The sequence below is a fragment of the Magnolia sinica genome, chromosome 5 (assembly GCF_029962835.1).
Source record: "Magnolia sinica isolate HGM2019 chromosome 5, MsV1, whole genome shotgun sequence".
NCBI lineage: Eukaryota > Viridiplantae > Streptophyta > Magnoliopsida > Magnoliales > Magnoliaceae > Magnolia > Magnolia sinica.
Window position 1 is genome coordinate 111,904,079 of NC_080577.1, and position 19,831 is coordinate 111,923,909.

The 19,831-nt window shown below is 43.3% G+C and overlaps 1 protein-coding gene across 6 annotated transcripts in view; it reads right to left on the minus strand.

Annotated features, from left to right (window-relative positions):
* Positions 1-13,938: 13,938 nt before the first annotated feature.
* LOC131246733 (mediator of RNA polymerase II transcription subunit 13) overlaps positions 13,939-19,831 on the minus strand; it is a 45,046-nt gene continuing 39,153 nt past the window's right edge. For all 6 annotated transcript variants that reach the window (XM_058247107.1, XM_058247105.1, XM_058247106.1 and 3 more), the window contains 3 exons: positions 17,730-18,837; positions 16,804-17,178; positions 13,939-15,036 (listed from right to left, as the gene is read on the minus strand). In XM_058247107.1, coding sequence (XP_058103090.1) covers positions 14,408-15,036; positions 16,804-17,178; positions 17,730-18,837 — 2,112 coding nt within the window. In that variant the 3' untranslated portion in view covers positions 13,939-14,407. The remainder of the gene's footprint in view (positions 15,037-16,803; positions 17,179-17,729; positions 18,838-19,831) is intronic.

Here is a 19,831-nt window from a genome sequence, read left to right on the forward strand (position 1 = left end):
TATAGGGGTAGATTGACACGTGGCATGTAGGGGATTCTGACTACAACGTGGCTTCGTGGTTTTAGTACTGAAAAGATTAGCTATTTCGGATATTTGTACACGATAGTAATATGGTGCACCATTTTTTAAACAGTGGTGATTCACTAATGAAGCGGATTACGTGCTACCCGACTAACACATTAGCTGGTGTCACCACGCCTCTGGAAAAAGCTTTTAATAAGCTACAAAAGTTTTAAATGAAGATGATCTTTGCATTTTACCTTCATCCATGTGTATTTAATCTTATCAACGGATTGGATGGAAAATAAGCATTATGTATATGCTTATAATTAATGAGTTATGAAAAGTTTTCAACGATGATTGTTCAATCACCACTGTTACCTGTGTGTGGCCTACCTGAGATTTGGATTTGCTTTAAATTTTTGGACCATGTTCTAACTAGGGCTTAAGGTCGGGTGGGTTGGTGCTCGAACCTTGCCCAACCCAAAGTTCCTATACTTTAACCCTAATTCAACCCAACCCAGCCTCACGTTGGGAATTCTCAACCCAGGCCTAACCTAAGTGGGTTCGATTGGATTGTCGGTGAATATATGGTAGTATATTTATTATTACATTAGTCTATTACATTTTCAATACACACCTTTTTTTTTACTTATAAATTTATTAATTATATATATAGTTATTTATGGTAAAGAAATTTATTATTTTTCTAAACAAACAAATTAAAATATAAGACTACTTTAAAAGTCATGTTGTGTAGCATACAGTATATTTGGGATATAGAAATCTAAGCATATCTTGCTAGCTCGAGTCATTTGAAATCACGTCGGCCAATGAAACTTGACGGCATTGGAATTTTGTGTGCCTTTAATACATATGATCGGCACTGATTTAAAATTTATAAAGAACTTATATATTAGGTTTGGGTTGGGTTAGGCAACCCAAGACCTTAACCTGAGCCCAACTCAAGTTTTATCGAGTTGGTTTTTGTATAGTCTAAGCCTAAGACTGAACCTGACACATCTTGCCCAAGCCCAACCCAATGTTAGGTCAGTCATAGGTTAGTTGGGTTGAACCCGCCTCATTATAAGCCCAAGTTCTAACACGCCATAAAAGTGGGCCCCGCAAGTGTTTTGTAAACCCTACTATGATGCATGTGTCATATCTAAATTATTCCGTTATTTTTTACTTGAGCTAAAAAATAGAAAGATTCAGAGCTTAAGTAGACCACACCAAACTGGGGATTAAACGTCTAAACTTCCTTAGGTCACATTAGTTTTGGATCAATCTGATATTTGTTTTCTCCCTTCATCGCGGTCTTTGTGATATTATGAATAGTTTAGATGATAAATAAATATTATTGTGGGCCCTAGGAAGGTTTCAACAGTGGAAATCATTGTACTCATTGTTTATGTGGTATAATTCACTTAAGCTTTGTATCTACTTCATTTTCTAGGCCATGCTATAAATGATCTTGCAAAATATAATTATAAAAAATTTGGGACTAATTATATATTTGTAGACCTCACAAATTTGGGTTGTCCAGATTAGTATTGGTGTTGACCAATGCACTGGATAACAAATCTAGTCTAAAATACATAAATTAGATGAAGGAGTTAAATAGATTGAGATCTCTCATCCTTCCTAACATTTATTTGATGTGTATGGGAGCTGTGGAATCAATCGATTACATTTTCATTCATTGTCCTTTTGTTGCTAGGGTTTGGGAGCATTTCTTGGCTTTCAAAACAATTTGGAGACTTATTGCGATGGGAATTCTCTAGTTCATTTGGAAAGATCGAAACGGTCAATGCTTTCAGAACAATGGATCCTCCTTTTTGGGTTAAAATGGATTCTTTCATGGGATCTCTCTAGTAGGCCCTTGGGGAAAGAATAAACCCGGGACCTTCTAGTCTCCGGAACGGCGTATAGAACAATTGGTGAATATTCGAAAAAATCCACTGGGGTGGCCCTAACTTTTGGGTTCCTACCCGGGTCCAGGTGGAGCAAAGCCATTCCTAACTTAGGTTTTTAATTTGTTAAATTACTATTGAATTAAAGGTAATTGAGCCCTTTTGATTTCAAAGCCATCAATCATTTTCTTTTTCATTTTTTCAAAATCTTTTTTTTTTGTTTGATTAAAAAGAAATTTAATTTGGTTGGAAGATCCACGAGCGTTTGCCATCCCAAAACAAGGGGGGGGAATTTAATCCGGGCAACCGAAGGAGGCCAACACCGGCCACTTTTCCATTCGTAGGGTTTTAAAAATAAATAAGGGAAAAGGGGCCTTGAAGTGAGTTTGCAATAGTTAAATTGATTGATGAACTTGTTTTGAAGAGTAAAAGGGTTAAATGGCCTGAGGAGCGGCCACCCTCTCCCAAATTTTGGGGTACCTTCCTTCTTTGGGCAATTGAGCGGAATGTCTTCGAGAGGACCTTCCGAACCCTTGCGCTCGAAGTCTATACACTCCGGCTCGGACCCATTTTCAACCACACGAACCTCATCCGAGTTGTTCGACATGATGAAAGAAAAACTGAAGGAATGCGTAGCGGGAGACTCGCAGAGAACTCTAAACAAACTTCTTCTTCTCCAGGCAAACTTCTTTTTCTAGGCAGATAATCCTCTGAGCAGATTACTTTTCGGAGTGCAGAACCCTTTTCCGCAATCATGACAGACAACTGTCTCCGAAGTTGAAGCGGCTCGAATCCGAGCCTGACTGTATACGTAGCGACTCGCGATACACCCGACCTAATGTCCTCCGAGCCGTGCGCAGTCAGCATTCAATGCGTCGACGCCTCTTCATCTTTCAAAGTCCACATGGCGTCGTCTGATTCACTCTGCTGAAACGTCTCAACGCCTTTGGCCAAGTGTTTGACACCCAATGGCTTAAGTACAGGAAGTGCCGCCGCTGTACAGTGCATGGATCTCGAAAAGCCATCATTACGACACTTCGTTTAAGCTTATCATCATAGGGAGGACGGCGGTTTGCTTCCCCAAGTCATTTACTCCCTAAGTCCGAGCTCGGACTCAAAGAGTAAAGGGCTTCTGTTATAAGTAAATCTAAACCGAGCCGCATCGAGGTTAACTTAGAGGTACTAATGAGCAAAGCCTCAGATTGGCAGCGTTCGACTAGAGGCGATTACATGGGCTCTTGTAGAGTTGTAACACCGACCTGAGACTCGGAAGAAGTCGTCACACGTCCGACGAGCAGGACCTCGAAACGGTAGCAGTACGTCCAAGCCAACCTGCCTCCAAGTCCTTTTACAAGAGTGCTCATAATGCAGAAGAGGCCATCACACACCCGTCCAGTTTACCTCTGACCTGATCTTCCTTGCCTTGCGCATCAACGATTGGCTCATTTGTAGGCTCGGATCATCGAGCAAGATCTGAGCTATGAGGTCGGCTCGGATGGGAGCCTGGTCAGCGATAGCATTAATGGACCAAACTCAGCAAGGCACGATAGGAGTAATGCCTAGCGCACGATATCCGGGTAACGGCCGACAACTACGCACGCGTAGCTCTCGCGTAGTGACAATGACCGTGCCGAGATTATCGAACACGTTTAGTATGATCCTAAGGTATAAATATGAATAATTTCTACATAAACAAATACGTAATATCTTGCACCCTCACCCTCCTCTACACTACTTAGACCTAGTTTCCTAACCTGACTTTGGTATCGGAGGGTCTTCTGCCTTAACCAGGGTTTCCTTTGTCTTTCATTTGTGCAGGACCCAGGTTCGCTCCTAGCACAACTAAGTGGTCTGAATTATTGGTACAATTTTATATGTATCATGAACTCAAAACTACTTGTATTGGGGAATCAGATCCTATCAGATTTTTGCATGATTATTGGACGGCTAAAAATGAAAATCTCCAGTGGTCTTATTTAAATTATATATATATATAATTAAAATAGGAATCGCCTGATCAGTCACCCTGAGGTCATCCCACGTGTGCGTCAACATTACTTCACATCACCTCGTGGCAGTATCAAATAGCATCTCTGGCACACCACTCGAAGGAGGCTCACCATTAAACATCAAATCATGGCCCATCGATTTGATCACATCATTATGTGTACGGATGGTAACCAGTTAAAGACATAAATCGTCCATCAAGTGCTTATATAAGTCTTACATGATTTGAGTATACCCACGAGTTCATACTATTTTGGATATCCCATATTAAGGCCATCAATGAAGTTTGATGTGACCACATCACATGAAAATAATAGACATTATATATAAGTATACTTTATATATATATATATATATATATATATATATATATATATATAAACAAGTGGCTGCCACATTAGAAGTTAGAATCGTTCAACCAACCTGGAATTCGGAGTGTAACGTATAAACAAGTGGTTTGACAATTTAGCCATCTCTAAGTGACAGCATATCAAGCATCATGCGCAACCAGAGTATCAAATATCCATGCACGTGAAAACGTGAACTGGGGAAACGGATTGGCTACTCCCCCTGCCACTAGCCCGGTGGCTGGCGGTTGGTGCTCTGCAGGCCCCACTATGAAGTATATATTTTATCCATGCCGTTTATCCATTTTTACAGATCATTTTAGGGCTTCATACCAAAAACAAGACGGATATGAATATCAGGTGGACCACACCACAAGGAAAACAATAGTGATTGGATATCCACCATTAAAATCCTACTAAGGCCCATGATACTGTTTATTTGACATCCAATCTGTTGGTTAGGTCATAGAGACATAGATGAAGGGAAAAAACAAAGATCAGCTTGATCCAAAACTTTTATGCACCCCAAAAAGTTTTTAATGGTCGACGTTCTATCAACACTGTTTCCTGTAATGTGGTCCACTTGAGATTGGGATATAGATAATTTTTGATCTCATAACATAAAATTATCTAGAAACAATAGATGAACGGCATGGATGAAACAATTACATTATAGTGAGGCCCACAGAGCACCAACCACCAGCCATTGGCTAGTGGCAGGAGTAGCCAATCCGTTTCCTGAAATGGGGCGTGAGGAGGATCCTCCTGCCTTGGAAAGAACCTCGGAAAGATCGGAAAGATATCCAAGAGATATCTTTAGTGTGGCCCACTTGAGTCTTGGATCCCGCTCAATTTTGGTCCCCAAGTCATAAAATGATCTTTAAAAAGGGCTGGACGGCATAGATTTCTCACAAACATTAAGGTCGGTCCCACCTAAGGCTTTCATCGCATTAACTTTATGCGAAAGGCTTTCGGTAGGAAATCCCGGTCCAAAAAGATATATAAATATATTGGACGCGGACGTACTGAGTAACTCAGCACGCTACGCGTACTGAGTGGGGTCCACCATGATTTACATATTTTATCCACTCCGTCCATCCATTTTAAATGATAATTTGAGGGCTCTAGACCAAAAAATAAGTATATCCAAATCTCAAGCGGACCTCACCAGGGGAAACAGTGTGAATTGAAATTATACCGTTGAAAATTTCTATGGGGCCATGGAAGTTTTGGATCAATATGTTATTTTTTTTTTATTTCATCCATGTCTGTGTGATCTTATGAACAGTTTGGATGATAAATAAACATCACTGTGGGGCCAACCAAGGTTTCAACGGTAGAAGTCATTATTCCCACTGTTTCCTGTGGGGTGGTCCACTTGAGCTTTTTGCATGCTTAAAGTTTCGGCTCAACCACTAAAATTATCTGGAAAAACAGATGTACGGCGTGGATAAAAGCGTACTTAGTAACTCAGTACGCAATCCGATTTCAAATATGTTTTCTCTTACATAATCTTATTCTTATACTTGGAAAAGGCTATATAAACAAAGCTACACGATGAATGGCTAAGATAATCTAAGCTTTCAGTTCTTTTGTTGAAGTGATGATGGGAGTTGTACTCATAAAAAATGGTGCAATGCTTATGTGTTTGGTGCTCATGGCATTGTACGTCGGCATTGCTGATGGAGTGAGAGATTTTAGTAGTGGGATGGAAAGGTCTAATGGTTACTATGGAGAGGTCAAGAGGCAAGTGCCTAGTGGGCTAGATTCCATAAGATTTGGGTTTGATCATCAGATAAAGAAGCAAGTTTTTGATGGGCTAGATCCGATACACCATGGGTTTGGTGGTATCAAGACACAAGTTCCTAATGGGCCAGATCCGATACACAATATGTTTGGTGATATCAAGAGACAAGTTCCTAATGGGCCAGATCCGATACACAATATGTTGTTTGGTGGTATCGAGAGCGATGTTCCCGATGGGCCAGATCCGATACACAATATGTTCGGTGGTATCAAGAGCGATGTTCCCGATGGGCCAGATCCGATACACAATATGTTTGGCGGTATCAAGACTCAAGTTCCTGACGGGCCAGATCCGATACACAATGTGTTTGGCGGTATCAAGACTCAAGGTCCTGACGGGCCAGATCCGATACACCATCCGCAGAGATATCAAGCACGAAGTCCCCCCAGCCCAAGCCCCGTATACAACGTGTTTAGTGATGTCAAGAGCCATGTTCCTGAGGCTCTGGCCCACCACTAAAAATCATCTATTCTAGAATAGGTTATGAATAATATATCAGAGATCCAAAATCCATATAAATTCTATGATTTTTGTGGTTTTTTAATTTCGGTTTTGATAGTAATGAATATATCACAAGGGCTTATGCTCAGACGTTGAATTTGTCCAGGCTGGCATTTTGAAAATTTTCACTTGCTGGGTCCAGCCCATCACATTAACACCCCTGATTATATTTTCAACCATTCATGGCAAGCTTGTGTCGTAATCCAGACCATCCAAATGTAAGAATGAATTGTGAATGCTAACATGACCCAATTTTACAGCTGAAGGGATGATGGTGACCATCTGATTCTTCAATTGGATATGGGTCCATGAACTGTTTTATTTCTAACCTGTTGTAGGGACCGCTAGCTTGCAACACACGAGATTTGTGGGGCCCACCGTAACGTGCGAGTGTCACTCATTTTCGTATACGTAACAGAACTCACTACAAAACTGATGTGGGCCCCACTACAGTAACAATGTAAACACACGACGAAAACATATGAAATTACTTGTGTGTGACCATCTGAGTTCGGTATCAGGATGATTCTTTTGAAGTGATATATGTTCTGGTGGACTTCACCTGATCAACGGTTTGGATAGCATGTAAGAAACACGGTGGCCTCATGATCACTGTTTTCTTTAATGTGGCCATACTCAGTATTGGATTAAACTGAATTTTAGGTTAACGTCCTAATTAGAGGTCCCTCAAATGATGGACGGAGTGGATGTCACACAAAACTCACTGCGGGCCCACAGATGTCAGGTGTTGCATGCTCTCCCTACAGGAGGTACTTTAGAAGTTTTGAACAGTGGATGTCACTATCTCCACTATTTTCTATGGTGGCGTCCACTTGAGCTTTAAATCTATCTCATTCTCTTTGTAATGCCATAAAACGATCTCTAAAAATGGTTGGACGGTATGGATACAACACATGCATCATGGTGGGGTCCACAGAGCTTGGTGACGTCACTTCAGTAGCGATTTGGCTACTGACCTTGTCGGTATCCAATCCGCGCCCATTGTACACGTGGCAGAGTGATCTGTCAATCTGGACCATCCATCCAGTGGGCCCGAAGGCAAATTGTTCAATATACAAGAAACTCTACTATACAGGCCCACCCTGAATATATGTCTTATCCACGCCGTCCATCCGTTGTTTCAGCTCATTTGATGGGTCGAGCCCAAAATTGAAGCATATCCAAAGCTCAAGTGGACCCCACCACAGGAAATAGTGGGATTAATGATGTCCACCGTCAAAACCTTTCTTGGGCCCACACATCCAACCTTTTCACAAGGTCACAGAGACATGGATGAAGGGAAAACACAAATATCAGCTTGATCCAGAACCTTTGTGGTCCCCTTTAATATTTCAATGGAATGTGTTCAATTCACACAATCTCATGTGGTGTGGTCCACTTGAGCTTCGTATATGCTTCGAATTTGAGATCATATCATAAAATAAGCTGTTAAAACGGTTGAACGGGTTGGATAAGACACATAACTCATAGTGGGCCCCACAGAGTTTACTCAGTACACTACAGCGCATTGAGCTGGTGGAGAATCAGCCGCCGACTCGCTCTTCCTACAATGTGGCACACCTAAATAGCTAATCAATGTCGCCTTTGCACAGAAATATAAGTACCGATGTGACCCTTCTGATGGAAAGCTCAGATCTCATACACGTGTGCCATATCAGCACGTGCCTGCCTCACCGCATGTGGTCCACATGTAGAAGAATTTGATGATTGGAGCCGTCCATCTTTTCAGCCGCTGTGGATGGACCATCATCCAAAGCTCGCCATTGAGAGGCGATCCTGCCTACCTATATGCAACTGAATGGAGAGTGGTCCACAAATCAGCGGTCGGAATCGTTCCCCCCATGATCTGATTGACCCTGACTGCGATCCAACGTTCTACAATTCACGGCTGTGACTGGTCAAGTAGCATGTGTGATTCGACAATCAGACCGTTCGTTTGTTGCATTATACAACAGATGGGCCATCTCATGGGCCCCACTTGTCACGTGCAGAAGGTAGCTTGTGTACATTTCACACATGCAAGCACGTCCCAAAAATACAAGATCCAATCCATTCATAAAAGGGATAGCACTATGTGATCATCCATTTTATTTATTTTGTATTAGAGATCTTGATTTATATTGCACTGTTCATATGGCTAGGATCTTCCATCCATAGTCGGACCCTCTATATTAACAGTCCCGATTGATACATCATCCTGCCACGTATACTCCAGCGAGATGGTTCTACCATATTCAGGTTGTCCCAACTCCACCGCATCATCTCCCTCGTCTCACCAGTGCCGGACGCGGATTGTGTCCTGCCTAGCCTCTACGGAAATCGGTCCAGTCATGGGCTCCGTAGGGCTCACCGTATGGGATTTATCTAGGCCGTTAATCTACTTCTTAGTATCAATATATGGCATAATACCAAATTTAAGATATATAAAAGTATCAAGTGGACCACAACATAGGAAGCAGCTGTGGTTAGAGGTGTACACAAGTTGAGCCGAGCCGAGCTTTGCCCAGCTTGTGTTCGGCTCGGACTGTTCGAGTCCCAGCTCTGCTCGGCTCGGCTCGGCCTTCGAGGTTGGAACAGTAGCTTATGCTCAGCTCAGCTGAGTTCGAGTAGAGTTCAAGCTGAGTTCGAGTTGGCCGTGCGGGTAATGGAGGATGAGGGAGAGAGTAGAGAGAGAGAGAGAAGGAGGGAGGAGCTTCGCTGACCGGACTGACAGAGAGGGAGGAAGATGGCTATGCGTCGGTGTGAGTAAGGGTTGATGAGGGCCATGCGGGTAAGGGAGGATGAGAAAGAGAGCAGAGAGAGAGGAGGAGTTTCGTCAGCTGAACTGATGGAAAGGGACGAAGAGGTGGGGTGGAGTTAGGATAGTGCAAGCGGGATGTATTTTGAAAATGAGTGGGGTAGAAATTTTTTTTTGAATAGTATATATACCCTGTACTAAGTCAAGACGAGTTAAGCCGAGTTCAAGTAGTATTCAAGTCAAGTCGAGTCAAGCTAGAGCAAGATCGAACCTGGCTCGAACTTCTTTCGAGCTCCAAAAAACAGCTCGACTCGGTTCGAAATCAACTCGAGCCGAGCGCGCTAAAGAGCTAAGAAAATGATTCCTACAATTGGAAGCTTCCTTAGGACCCACCGTGAAGTTTACTTACCATCCAACCTGTTAATAAGATCACATAGACATGGATGAAGGGAAATCACAAATATCAGCTTGATCTAAAACTTCTGTAGCCATCAAAAAGTTTTTAATGGTGGCCGTTCAATTCCCACTGTGTGGTCCACTTGAATATGGATCTGCCTCATCATTGCACTAATAACCTAAAATGATCTGTAAAAATGGATGATGAGCGTAGATAAAACCCATACATCATGGTGGGCCACACAGAGACCCTGCCTGGACCTATTTCATCCAGGCCCGGGCTGGAGCTGGACGCAATCGGAAGCGGATTTCCAGGAAAGCCTTTAGCATCAACTTACCGCGCTGGGATGCTAGGTGGGGCCCACCGTGATGTTTATGATAAATCCACTCCGTCCATCCGTTTTCCGAGGTCATTTTAGGATACTCAAACAAAAATGAGATGGATCCAAAAATCAAGTGGTCTATAAGAGAGGAAAAACTGGGGAAAGAGTTTACTACCATTGAAATCTTCCTGGGCTCCACCTTGATGTTTATATGCCATCCAAACCGTTTATGAGGTCATTAACACTGAGATGAACTGAAAAAACCTAAATCTTAGCATGTTAAGAAACATTTGTGGCCTTTAAAATATTTCAACGGTGGTGACGGAATCCACACCTTTTTCCTCTCGTGCGGCTCACTTGAGTTTTGTATACACCTCATTTTCATTAATATAAACTAAAATAATCTCGTAAAACGTATGGACAGATTGGATTTCTCACAAACATCAAGTTGGGCACCACCTGGCATCCACCACAGGAACCTCGGAAAATCCGCGTCGGACGCATTCGGAAGCGGATTTCCTGGAAAGCCTTTAGCATCAACTTACCGCGCTGGGATGCTAGGTGGGGCCCACCGTGATGTTTAGGATAAATCCACTCCGTCCATCCGTTTTCCGAGATCATTTTAGGATACTTAAACGAAAACGAGATGGATCCAAAAATCAAGTGGTCTTAAGAGAGGAAAAACTGGGGAAAGAGTTTACTACCGTTGAAACCTTCCTGGGCTCCACCTTGATGTTTATATGCCATCCAAACCGTTTATGGGGTCATTAACACTGAGATGAACAGAAAACACCTAAATCTTATCATGTTAAGAAACATTTGTGGCCTTTAAAACATTTCAACGGTAGTGACGGAATCCACACTTTTTCCTCTCGTGCGACCCACTTGAGTTTTGGATACACCTCATTTTCATTATCATCTGCTAAAATAATCTCTTAAAACGTATGGACGGATTGGATGTCTCACAAACATCAAGTTGGGCACCACCTAGCATCCAGCACAGGAACCTTTTTCCGAGTCGGACGCAATCCGCTTCCCAGCCACACCTCTACGTGTTTCTCGCCTCACATGGCCGAGGAGAAATACTTTTGATACTCTGGCAGAGTGTGATAGATCATACGCAGACACTTAGAAATTACCTGCATACGTGGCATAAACATAGTTCAAACTAAATCGGCTGAATTATTGCTACCATTTAAGATGTATCGTGTACTCAAAGCTACTTTTATTGGGTCATTAGACTATTAAATTTCAGAACGATTATTGGACGGCTAAAAATGAAACACATCCAATGGTCTTATTTCAAAAAACAAGTGGTCACCAATCAAAGGTTAGAATTGTTCAACCAATCTGGAATTTGGAGTGTAACTTAGAAATAATTTTTTTTACAATTTAGCCATTTCTAAGTATCAGTATATCAAGCATCATGCCCAACCAGAGTATAAAATCTTAGCCAATTATCCATGCACGTGAAGAGTTCAACACCTGGCATTAAAAACCTCTGAAAGATCTCTATATACTTCTATTCTTATGCTTGAAAAAGGCTATATAAACGAAGCTAAACCAATGGCTGAGATCATTAAAGCTTTCAGTTATTTTACTGAAGTGACTATGGAAGTAGTACTTAGTAAAACTGGTGCAATGTTGTTGTGTTTGGTGCTCATGGCATTGTACGTAGGCAATGCTAATGGAGTGAGAGATTTCAGCACTGGGTTGGAAAGGTCTCATGGTTACAACGGAGAGGTCAAGAGGCAAGTTCTTGGTGGGCCCAATCTGATACACCATAGGCAAGTTCTTGGTGGGTCGGACTTGATACACCGTATATTTGGTGAAATCAAGAGGCAAGTTCCTGGTGGGCCAGATCCAATACACCATATGTTTGGTGATATCAAGAGGCAAGTTCCTGGTGGGCCAGACACGATACACCATATGTTTGGTGATATCACGAGGCAAGTTCCTGGTGGGTTAGACCCGATACATCATGGGTTTGGTGATATCAAAAGGCAAGTTCCCGGTGGGCCAGACCCGAAACACCATATGTTCGGTGATATCAAGAGGCAAGTTCCTGGTGGGCCAGACCCAATACACAATATGTTTAGTGATTTCAAGAGACAAGTTCCCGGTGGTCCAGACCCAATACACCATAGATTTGGTGATACGAAGAGGCAAGTTCCTGGTGGCCCAGACCCAAGACACCACATGTATGAAGATATCAAGCACGAAGTTCCGGCTGGCCAAGACCCCATACACAATGGGTTTGGTGATGTCAAGAGGCAAGTTCCTGGAGGCCCAGACCCAATACGCCATGGACTTGAAGATATCAAGCAGCAAGGCCCATAAGGCCCTGTCCCAATACTAAAATGATCAGCTATGGAATAAGTCACGAATAACGTATCAGATCCAAATTCCATATAAATACTATCGTTTTTATTAAATTTTAATAGCAGGTTTCATGATATTGAGAATATCACAAGGGATTATCATAGTTGTCAGTGGGCCGGGCTTAGGCCCAGATATTGAATTGTCGGGCCAGGCAGGTTCAAAATTTTGTATTTGCTTGGCCTAGGCCCAGCATATCTATGGCCCTGATTATATCTCAACCATTCGCATGGCAAGCTTGTGCCTTAATCCAGGCCATCAAAATGTTGGAATGAATTGTGAATGCTGGATGACCCAATATTACACATGAGGTGATGACGGTAACCATCTGATTCTTCCCTTGGATATGGGTCCAGTCACTGTTTTACTTCTAACCATCAATTTGATCGGCATCGAATCAATGGTTAGGATTGGTTGATCAGTCGTGTCTTAAAGATATGCTCCATCCAGTGTGGCCCACAAGTTTGAAGGTGTAGATAGCCATACTTGAGTCTCACGTGTGAGGAAGACGAGTCACCACCATTTCAAAATAGTGATGAACTATCACCGGAGTGTGTTCTCGCCAATGAGAGGATATTAGAAATTTTAAAGTTCTGTTACAAGCACCAAATGCGCACCGAATCGTTTAAAAAAGAGGGGCCGGGCCTGTCTTGCTCACGGCCCGAATTTTCAGCTATTAGGGCCCGGGCCGTCGCGCCTGCCTCGTTCAAATTTTGTTTTTTGTCAGGCCCAGACCCGGCCCATTGACACCCCTACTAGAAAAAACCTGTTGGAGCCCTGAATTTGTAGGGCCCACCGTATTGTGTGAGTGACATCCACTCCATCCATTAGGTGAACCACCTCATTTTCATGTCACGAAACTCACCTTGATACATTGATGTGGACCCCACCACAGGAACAATGTAAACTCAAGACGAAAACACCTTAAATCACTAGTTGTGACCCACCTGAGTTTTGTATCAGGTTGATTCTTTTGAATTTATCTACGTCCTGGTGGGCTTCAACTGATCAACGGTTTGGATAGCGTGTAAGTAACACGGTCGCTCCAACATGTTAAGGTGCACCTGATGAATGGTTTGGATGTCACATGCATCACACAGTGGGCTTCCGGTCCGCCAGTAGAGAAACCAAACCATTGTACGTGTGGCAGGCTGATCAATCTGGACCATCCATGCAGTGGGCCCTACCATGTAGAGGAAATAGTTCAAAATACAAGAAACTGTACTGATACAGCACATGCAAGATCTGAGTTTTTTTTTCCATCAGGTAAGGCCACATTCTAGGTATGACCACAGACTCAGGCGTCTCAGGTTGAGCTCGTGTAGAATCATCCATCTCCTCACGTTTCCTACATTATGGCCCACCTCAGTATCGAATCGATGACATCTTTGCACAAAAATATAACCACTGTGACCCTTGTGATGGAAAGCTCAGATCTCATACACGTGTGCCATATCAGAACGTGCATGTAAATAGGAAGCCTGTGAGATAAAAACACAAAAGAGACTCACTTTTCCCCATCTGGGGGTAATCAAATTACTTGAACCAAATTTACATAATACAATTAGTGACTTCATTGGCAGGCCAACACTCACATCCAGCATGCCTCGTCGCATGTGGTCCACATGTAGAAGAATTTCGATGATTGGAGCCGTCCGGCTTTTCAGCCGCTGTGGATGGGCCACCAACCAAAACTCGCCATGGACAGGCGATCCTGCCTACCTACCTACATGTAATTTGAATGGACAGTAGTCCACGAATCAGCAGTCAAGAATCATCCCCCCCTCCGATCGAGCAACCATCTGAGCATGTGGGCCACATGGGAAGACGCATATCGAATGAGCATGATCTAAGCTCGCACGAAGGGGACCTGTTACTAATCATATACATACAATAAGATACATGGACAAGATACAAAATTTGTATGCAAATTTGAATATAGATTGTTGATCGCATACACATCTACGCCGGGCGCTTTAAGCTTGCTGTGCCTTTTCAGGCTGCTGCTGAGAGAGCTCCTTATCAGCATAGTGCAGAAGCCTTCGCAATCTCAACAACATGTCGCAATGGAAGGGCAATGCAGTCCGCCTTTCCAAGAAGGCTGGGCTTACCGTCATCCAGGACAGTGCATGTAGCTCGGCAGCTACTGACTCTAGAATTGAGTGGGCCTCCAAGTCGTAATCTCTTACCTCCGCATTCAAACTCCGCCCTTGCTTGCTGATTCCTCTCATCATTTTCTCTTGTATACTACTGCTGCTGCTGCTGCTGCTGCCTCCATAATAATCAATGAGACTAACGGATAGGGTAGAAGGCCACTCATCGGCCTTTGGGCCAGCTGAATCTCCACGGACAGGGGGGACTGCTTTGGACACAACAAAACCAGTCGATAGGGGGATTGCGGACCCTTTGCTATGTAAGAGATGGGCGAGGGGTGGAGATTCTGCTGTGAGGCATGTGGGAAGCTGCAGAGGGGTTGGAGGGAGATACCGCATGCCGGGAGATGGTATCAGGACATAGGATGCAGGCATCGATCCAAGGGACTTTACGGGGCTGAACCCTTCAACATATGTGGATGGGCCAACGCCACTACCTTGAGTTCCTCCCCCTACAGAATGTGGTGTCAGTACTAGAAGAGCAATGTTCTGAGATGTGCTAAAACACTCAGTGCACAACCATGGAAGCAAGAATAGGACATGAGTTGGATGGTACACACATATGGATCTAGACCATTCATCTGTTAGGACACATCCTGGGTGGGCCATACCCAAATAACCACTCCAATCGATTGTTCAATTGTAGGAATGATCAATGAAAATTGACCAACAGTCTGCAATCAGCTAGTAAAGGGCTTCCAATCGGATAGTTGGGATTGTTGCACAGGTTATTTTGGGCATGGCCCATTACATGGAATGGAATAGATCACGTGTACATGCACTGTTCCCTTACGTAGGAGACCTGTGTCCCATTTCATAAGTACCAAGTTACCTGCGGAAATGATATATACAATAATTTTCTACTGCAAACACCACAAATACATAAAGAGAACTTGCTGCACAAGTCAGAGATGCAAGAAATGCCATTTACCTGTTTCTAGTAAGACAGGTAGATAGAACAAGATACCAACGTCCGTGGTATATTTGTAATTTTCAGGAGCATGCAAGAAGATGTTTTTCTCCTTCTCAAAGACTGCATATCTCAGTATAATTCAATGTAGATGAAGCTGAAAGAAATAACAGCCTCTCTCATTCCAAGTCTCGGTTTATAAGCTGTGACTGGACGACAACTGTTGTGCACCTGCTTGTGTGAGATGGAAGGAGACCTTTAACACACTCAGGTGCAGGGATTCATGCCATTCATCAAGTACAGCACCTCTTCTTTTTTTCTTTTTTCTTTTTTCTTTTTGAAAGATAACAAAGTACAGCACACCATGAACAGGCACTGGACCAAAAATCAGGACAGCCCGTTCACAAGGTAGGCTGCATGCATGTACTTGCGTAGTAGTCTCATAGTGTGACTTGCATGTGGATCAAAACCAGTACAACTCGCCCATATTGTTCTGTTTCAGACCAAAACGGGCACGACTTGGAATACCAGACGATTTTTTAAACCATGGCACCATATGTTGGTTGATTATGCACTACTGGTCTTTTTCAACTGTCCGGTTTTCCTCATACAAGTTTGACCCGTCTGATGAGTGGAGTGGTCTGAAGATCTTTGGAGCAGGGAGGGTTCCAATGTGCCCTCCACGATGAATGGTCCGGATCCTGTGCACATGCATATGCAAATCCGTCTGTACATCTCAAGCAAGCAAGTGCACAAGACATTTGCAAGACCAAAACACGGGGTGCCAGAAACTCATTGGCCAATTGTTTGGGATTATCAAGCTTTAGCTTTGGTAAGCCCAAAGGTCATCTAAATGTAGTTGAAATGGCATGTGTAAGGGGCATCTTTACCAGGCACTGGGCAGGCCCCACACTGTAGATGACCCTGGCAAAAAAATCAGGCCAGTCAATTCATCAGGTGAGCCATGCATGTAAGAAGACAATTAATGGATTTACAAGGATTTACAAAAGATTCCCAGCGATCCACATTCAACATACAAATATGCGTCTCCCAATGAGGACCAGCTTGACATATTGTCCAGGTCATCTACAAAGTGGGGCCCACCTGATGCACAGCTCAAAAACACGCTCTGTAGAAGTGTATTTAGGATTAGCACAACTCTAATAGACACTTGCTAGCCAGCTTCTAATCCAGGTATGAGAAATGCAAGACAAAACTACTGGTTTCTATGACTTTGTTAGCAGGAAAAAGATGAAAGTAAATTTCTCTAAACAGTTTTAGATATTGGAAATGGTGAAATGTAACTAACCTGGGGAAGATGTTTCTGCTGGAAAGACAAGATGGAGGCAATGATCAACGGAAATTCCAACTAGAGTGATGCTCTGCACCCCCTGAAACATCCCCCTCGAACTGTCCACCACTGTTTGTCCAGCTAAGAGCTGCTTTCTCGTATTGGCCTGCCCTAGAACACCTTTCATAAAGCCCGATGACTTCGTGTGAGGGCTGTATAAAGAAGGGTTTGGCGATGAAGGGAGGGTTCTCTCTTGAACCAAACTCATTTCCTGCTGCTGCAGGGAAGTCCCGTTACTGCTTGAGGGGACCCCATCTGGTACAGATCGTCGCAGTTGCAGTGGCCACTTTTTCACTTCATTACCACCGACTGAGTAGATGGCTTTCTGCCACTCTGTTCAAAATATCATGTGATGGAACTCAGAGACAATTCAATGATTAGAAACAAGCCAATAAAACAAGTGACTTTCTGCCACTCTGTTCAAAATATCATGTAACGGAACTCAGAGACAATTCAGTGATTAGAAACAAGCCAATACAACCAGAGGAGTCGTGGGATCCTAGGCACCCAAGTCTCTATAGAGTGGCCATGGTTCAAAGATCTAGACTGTTGACATCATGGGCCCCACCGTGGATGAAGATGCCCTAAGCAAACTATCAGACTGGAAGATCCTAATCAAATCTTTGGCCTTCTTCCCAGACCTTTGTTGTATATTTTTCTTAGCCATCTATTTATAGACCACATGATCAAAGGGTTGGGAGTTCTTCCCATCTGAATGACTTTTGAAAATCCTCCATCCAGTGTTATCGGGTCAACAGTCTGGCTCATCGAACCATGGGTCCCACTAGAACAAACAGGCAAACCAGATCGCTATACATGACCTGATGCATCACGACCCGATGCTTCCTCAACAGAAGATGCTTTAGTGGTAAAAAGTAAACTACCTTGGCATTCGAGCTCATAGAAACATCCAATTCGTGTAATCACAATATCCCTTGGCTTGGTAGTACCCACATCAGGGGTTGAACATGACAATATTTGGCATCCTTGGTGCAAGACCTGGACAAATAGGCATTGCAAACCTTTTGTGTCTTGCCGACTACTGATGCCACCAAAAGGAAATATGTGGCTATCAAGCAATTCTCCCCTAGAGTCAGTCCAGATGCAAACTAGCCAACGCCAATCCTCAGTCCACCCATAACAACAATGAAGGCTCGCAGTCTTCTGATGACTAGATCCAAAGCTGTCAGGCTCTGACCCATCAAGCATAGTGCCTGGGCTGGCATCTGTACTCCCTGCTGGAGTTGAAGTCTGCATATAGCTCCCACCACTATCATCAACTCCAGACCTTGAACTTGACTCTGATAGTGCATTACCAAAGACAGCCGGCGAAACTCCATGCTCCAATGAACCGGGCTCAGCCAGTATAAAAAGCGGTTCAAACAAGTAGCGAATGTCCTCTTGGTAAACGAAGTCCCCTGTTCTGTTTGGATCACAGTTTAACCCAACAGTCCTTGATGTCTGCCACGAATTATCCCAAGCACCAGGCCTTAGGCCAGCATCGAGTTCACCCTCTCTCGGAAGAGATGATCCAGGAATCCGAGGGGTCACACATTCCTTCCAAAGCCCTGGAACAGGAGAGTTCATATGCATCAATGCCGATTGACGTGTACCCGAGATGGCTGATGATTGTATCATGTCACTGGACGAGGCCCGTGAAATCCGCCGAGCCTTACTGTAAACTGTGAATGCGATTTCCTTCAAAATGACAAGCTCATTAAGCACTGGTCTACTTGCTGCAAAAATGGCTTCTACACTCACAATCTGCAAGACCAGTTTAGGAATACTGAACCCTGACAGTGTCAGAACACTTGACGTTGATGCCTCGTCTCCGGTAGCGGAGCAACTCAGAGCCCTCCCAACCTGAGCCTGCAATGATGATCTTCTCTCCCTATCCGATGATGGAATGATTGACCCAAGTGCGGCAGAAGCCTCGATCACAGTCTGCAGAACTGCAATGGGTTCAGGGAAGGGGCATACTACATAGATGACCTGACCAAATTGAAAGATGGAAAATGAGACCAGTATCAATGATATGTTAACCGTCAAATTTTATCTTCTTAAGCATGAAACATGAATATGAGAGACAATGAATGAGTCTGCCATCAGAGTTGGACTTTAGTAGTATATAGAATGCTTCTTTGGTATGTGTAGAAAAGGGTAGGACTATCCAGGCAAAGCGCAACCATCATACCCCATTGTGAAGAAATGAGATGAAAATGGTATACAACTGATTGATTGGAGGGGAAAAAAAAAGTCAACAAAAAACTGATTGATTGAAAAGAAAAGCAATATACATCCTGAACCCCAACATAAATCAGCTATTTCAAGTACTTGAGGATTTCCCTGAAATGGACAAGGCAGGAAATGCAGCAAAAGACTTTTCATTTCAAGTACTTCCCGGCGGAAGAATAACTTTCATGCCAAAGCAAAGAATGAAAAGAGCAACATGCAGAAAATGACATAGGAATCTCCTTTAATAGAAAACGATGATGGTACAAATGATCATAGTCAGCATTGCCGTCGTAATATGGCCCTTTCAGCTTTTTGGGATTGGATTTACAAACCCTGTTTCGCCCATCGACCCTATCCAAGACCTAACCTTGACAAATGGACAAGCCTTCGCATCCCTTCTCACCACCTAAATCCTTTTGGGTCTTCCTCTCATCCTCTTTTCAGGCCCTTCAACCCTAATTAGCATTTCCCTCTTTACAGGAGCCATCTTCAGTCTTTGTTGCACATGATTGACTCACTTAATCTGCTTTCCATCATTCCCTCTTATTAGGACAACTCCTAGGCAATGATAATTTCATTTTTAGTTCTTGGTTATCCCACGCATCCATCTCAACATTGTCATGTCTACAACACTCACTATCACTCATGTTGCTTTGTAAACTTCCAAAAAGCATAGATATAAACTTCCCTTTCTCCTAAGCGTACGTTTGGATTGAGGGAAAACAAAAGAAACAAAAAAGAAAAAGTGTAA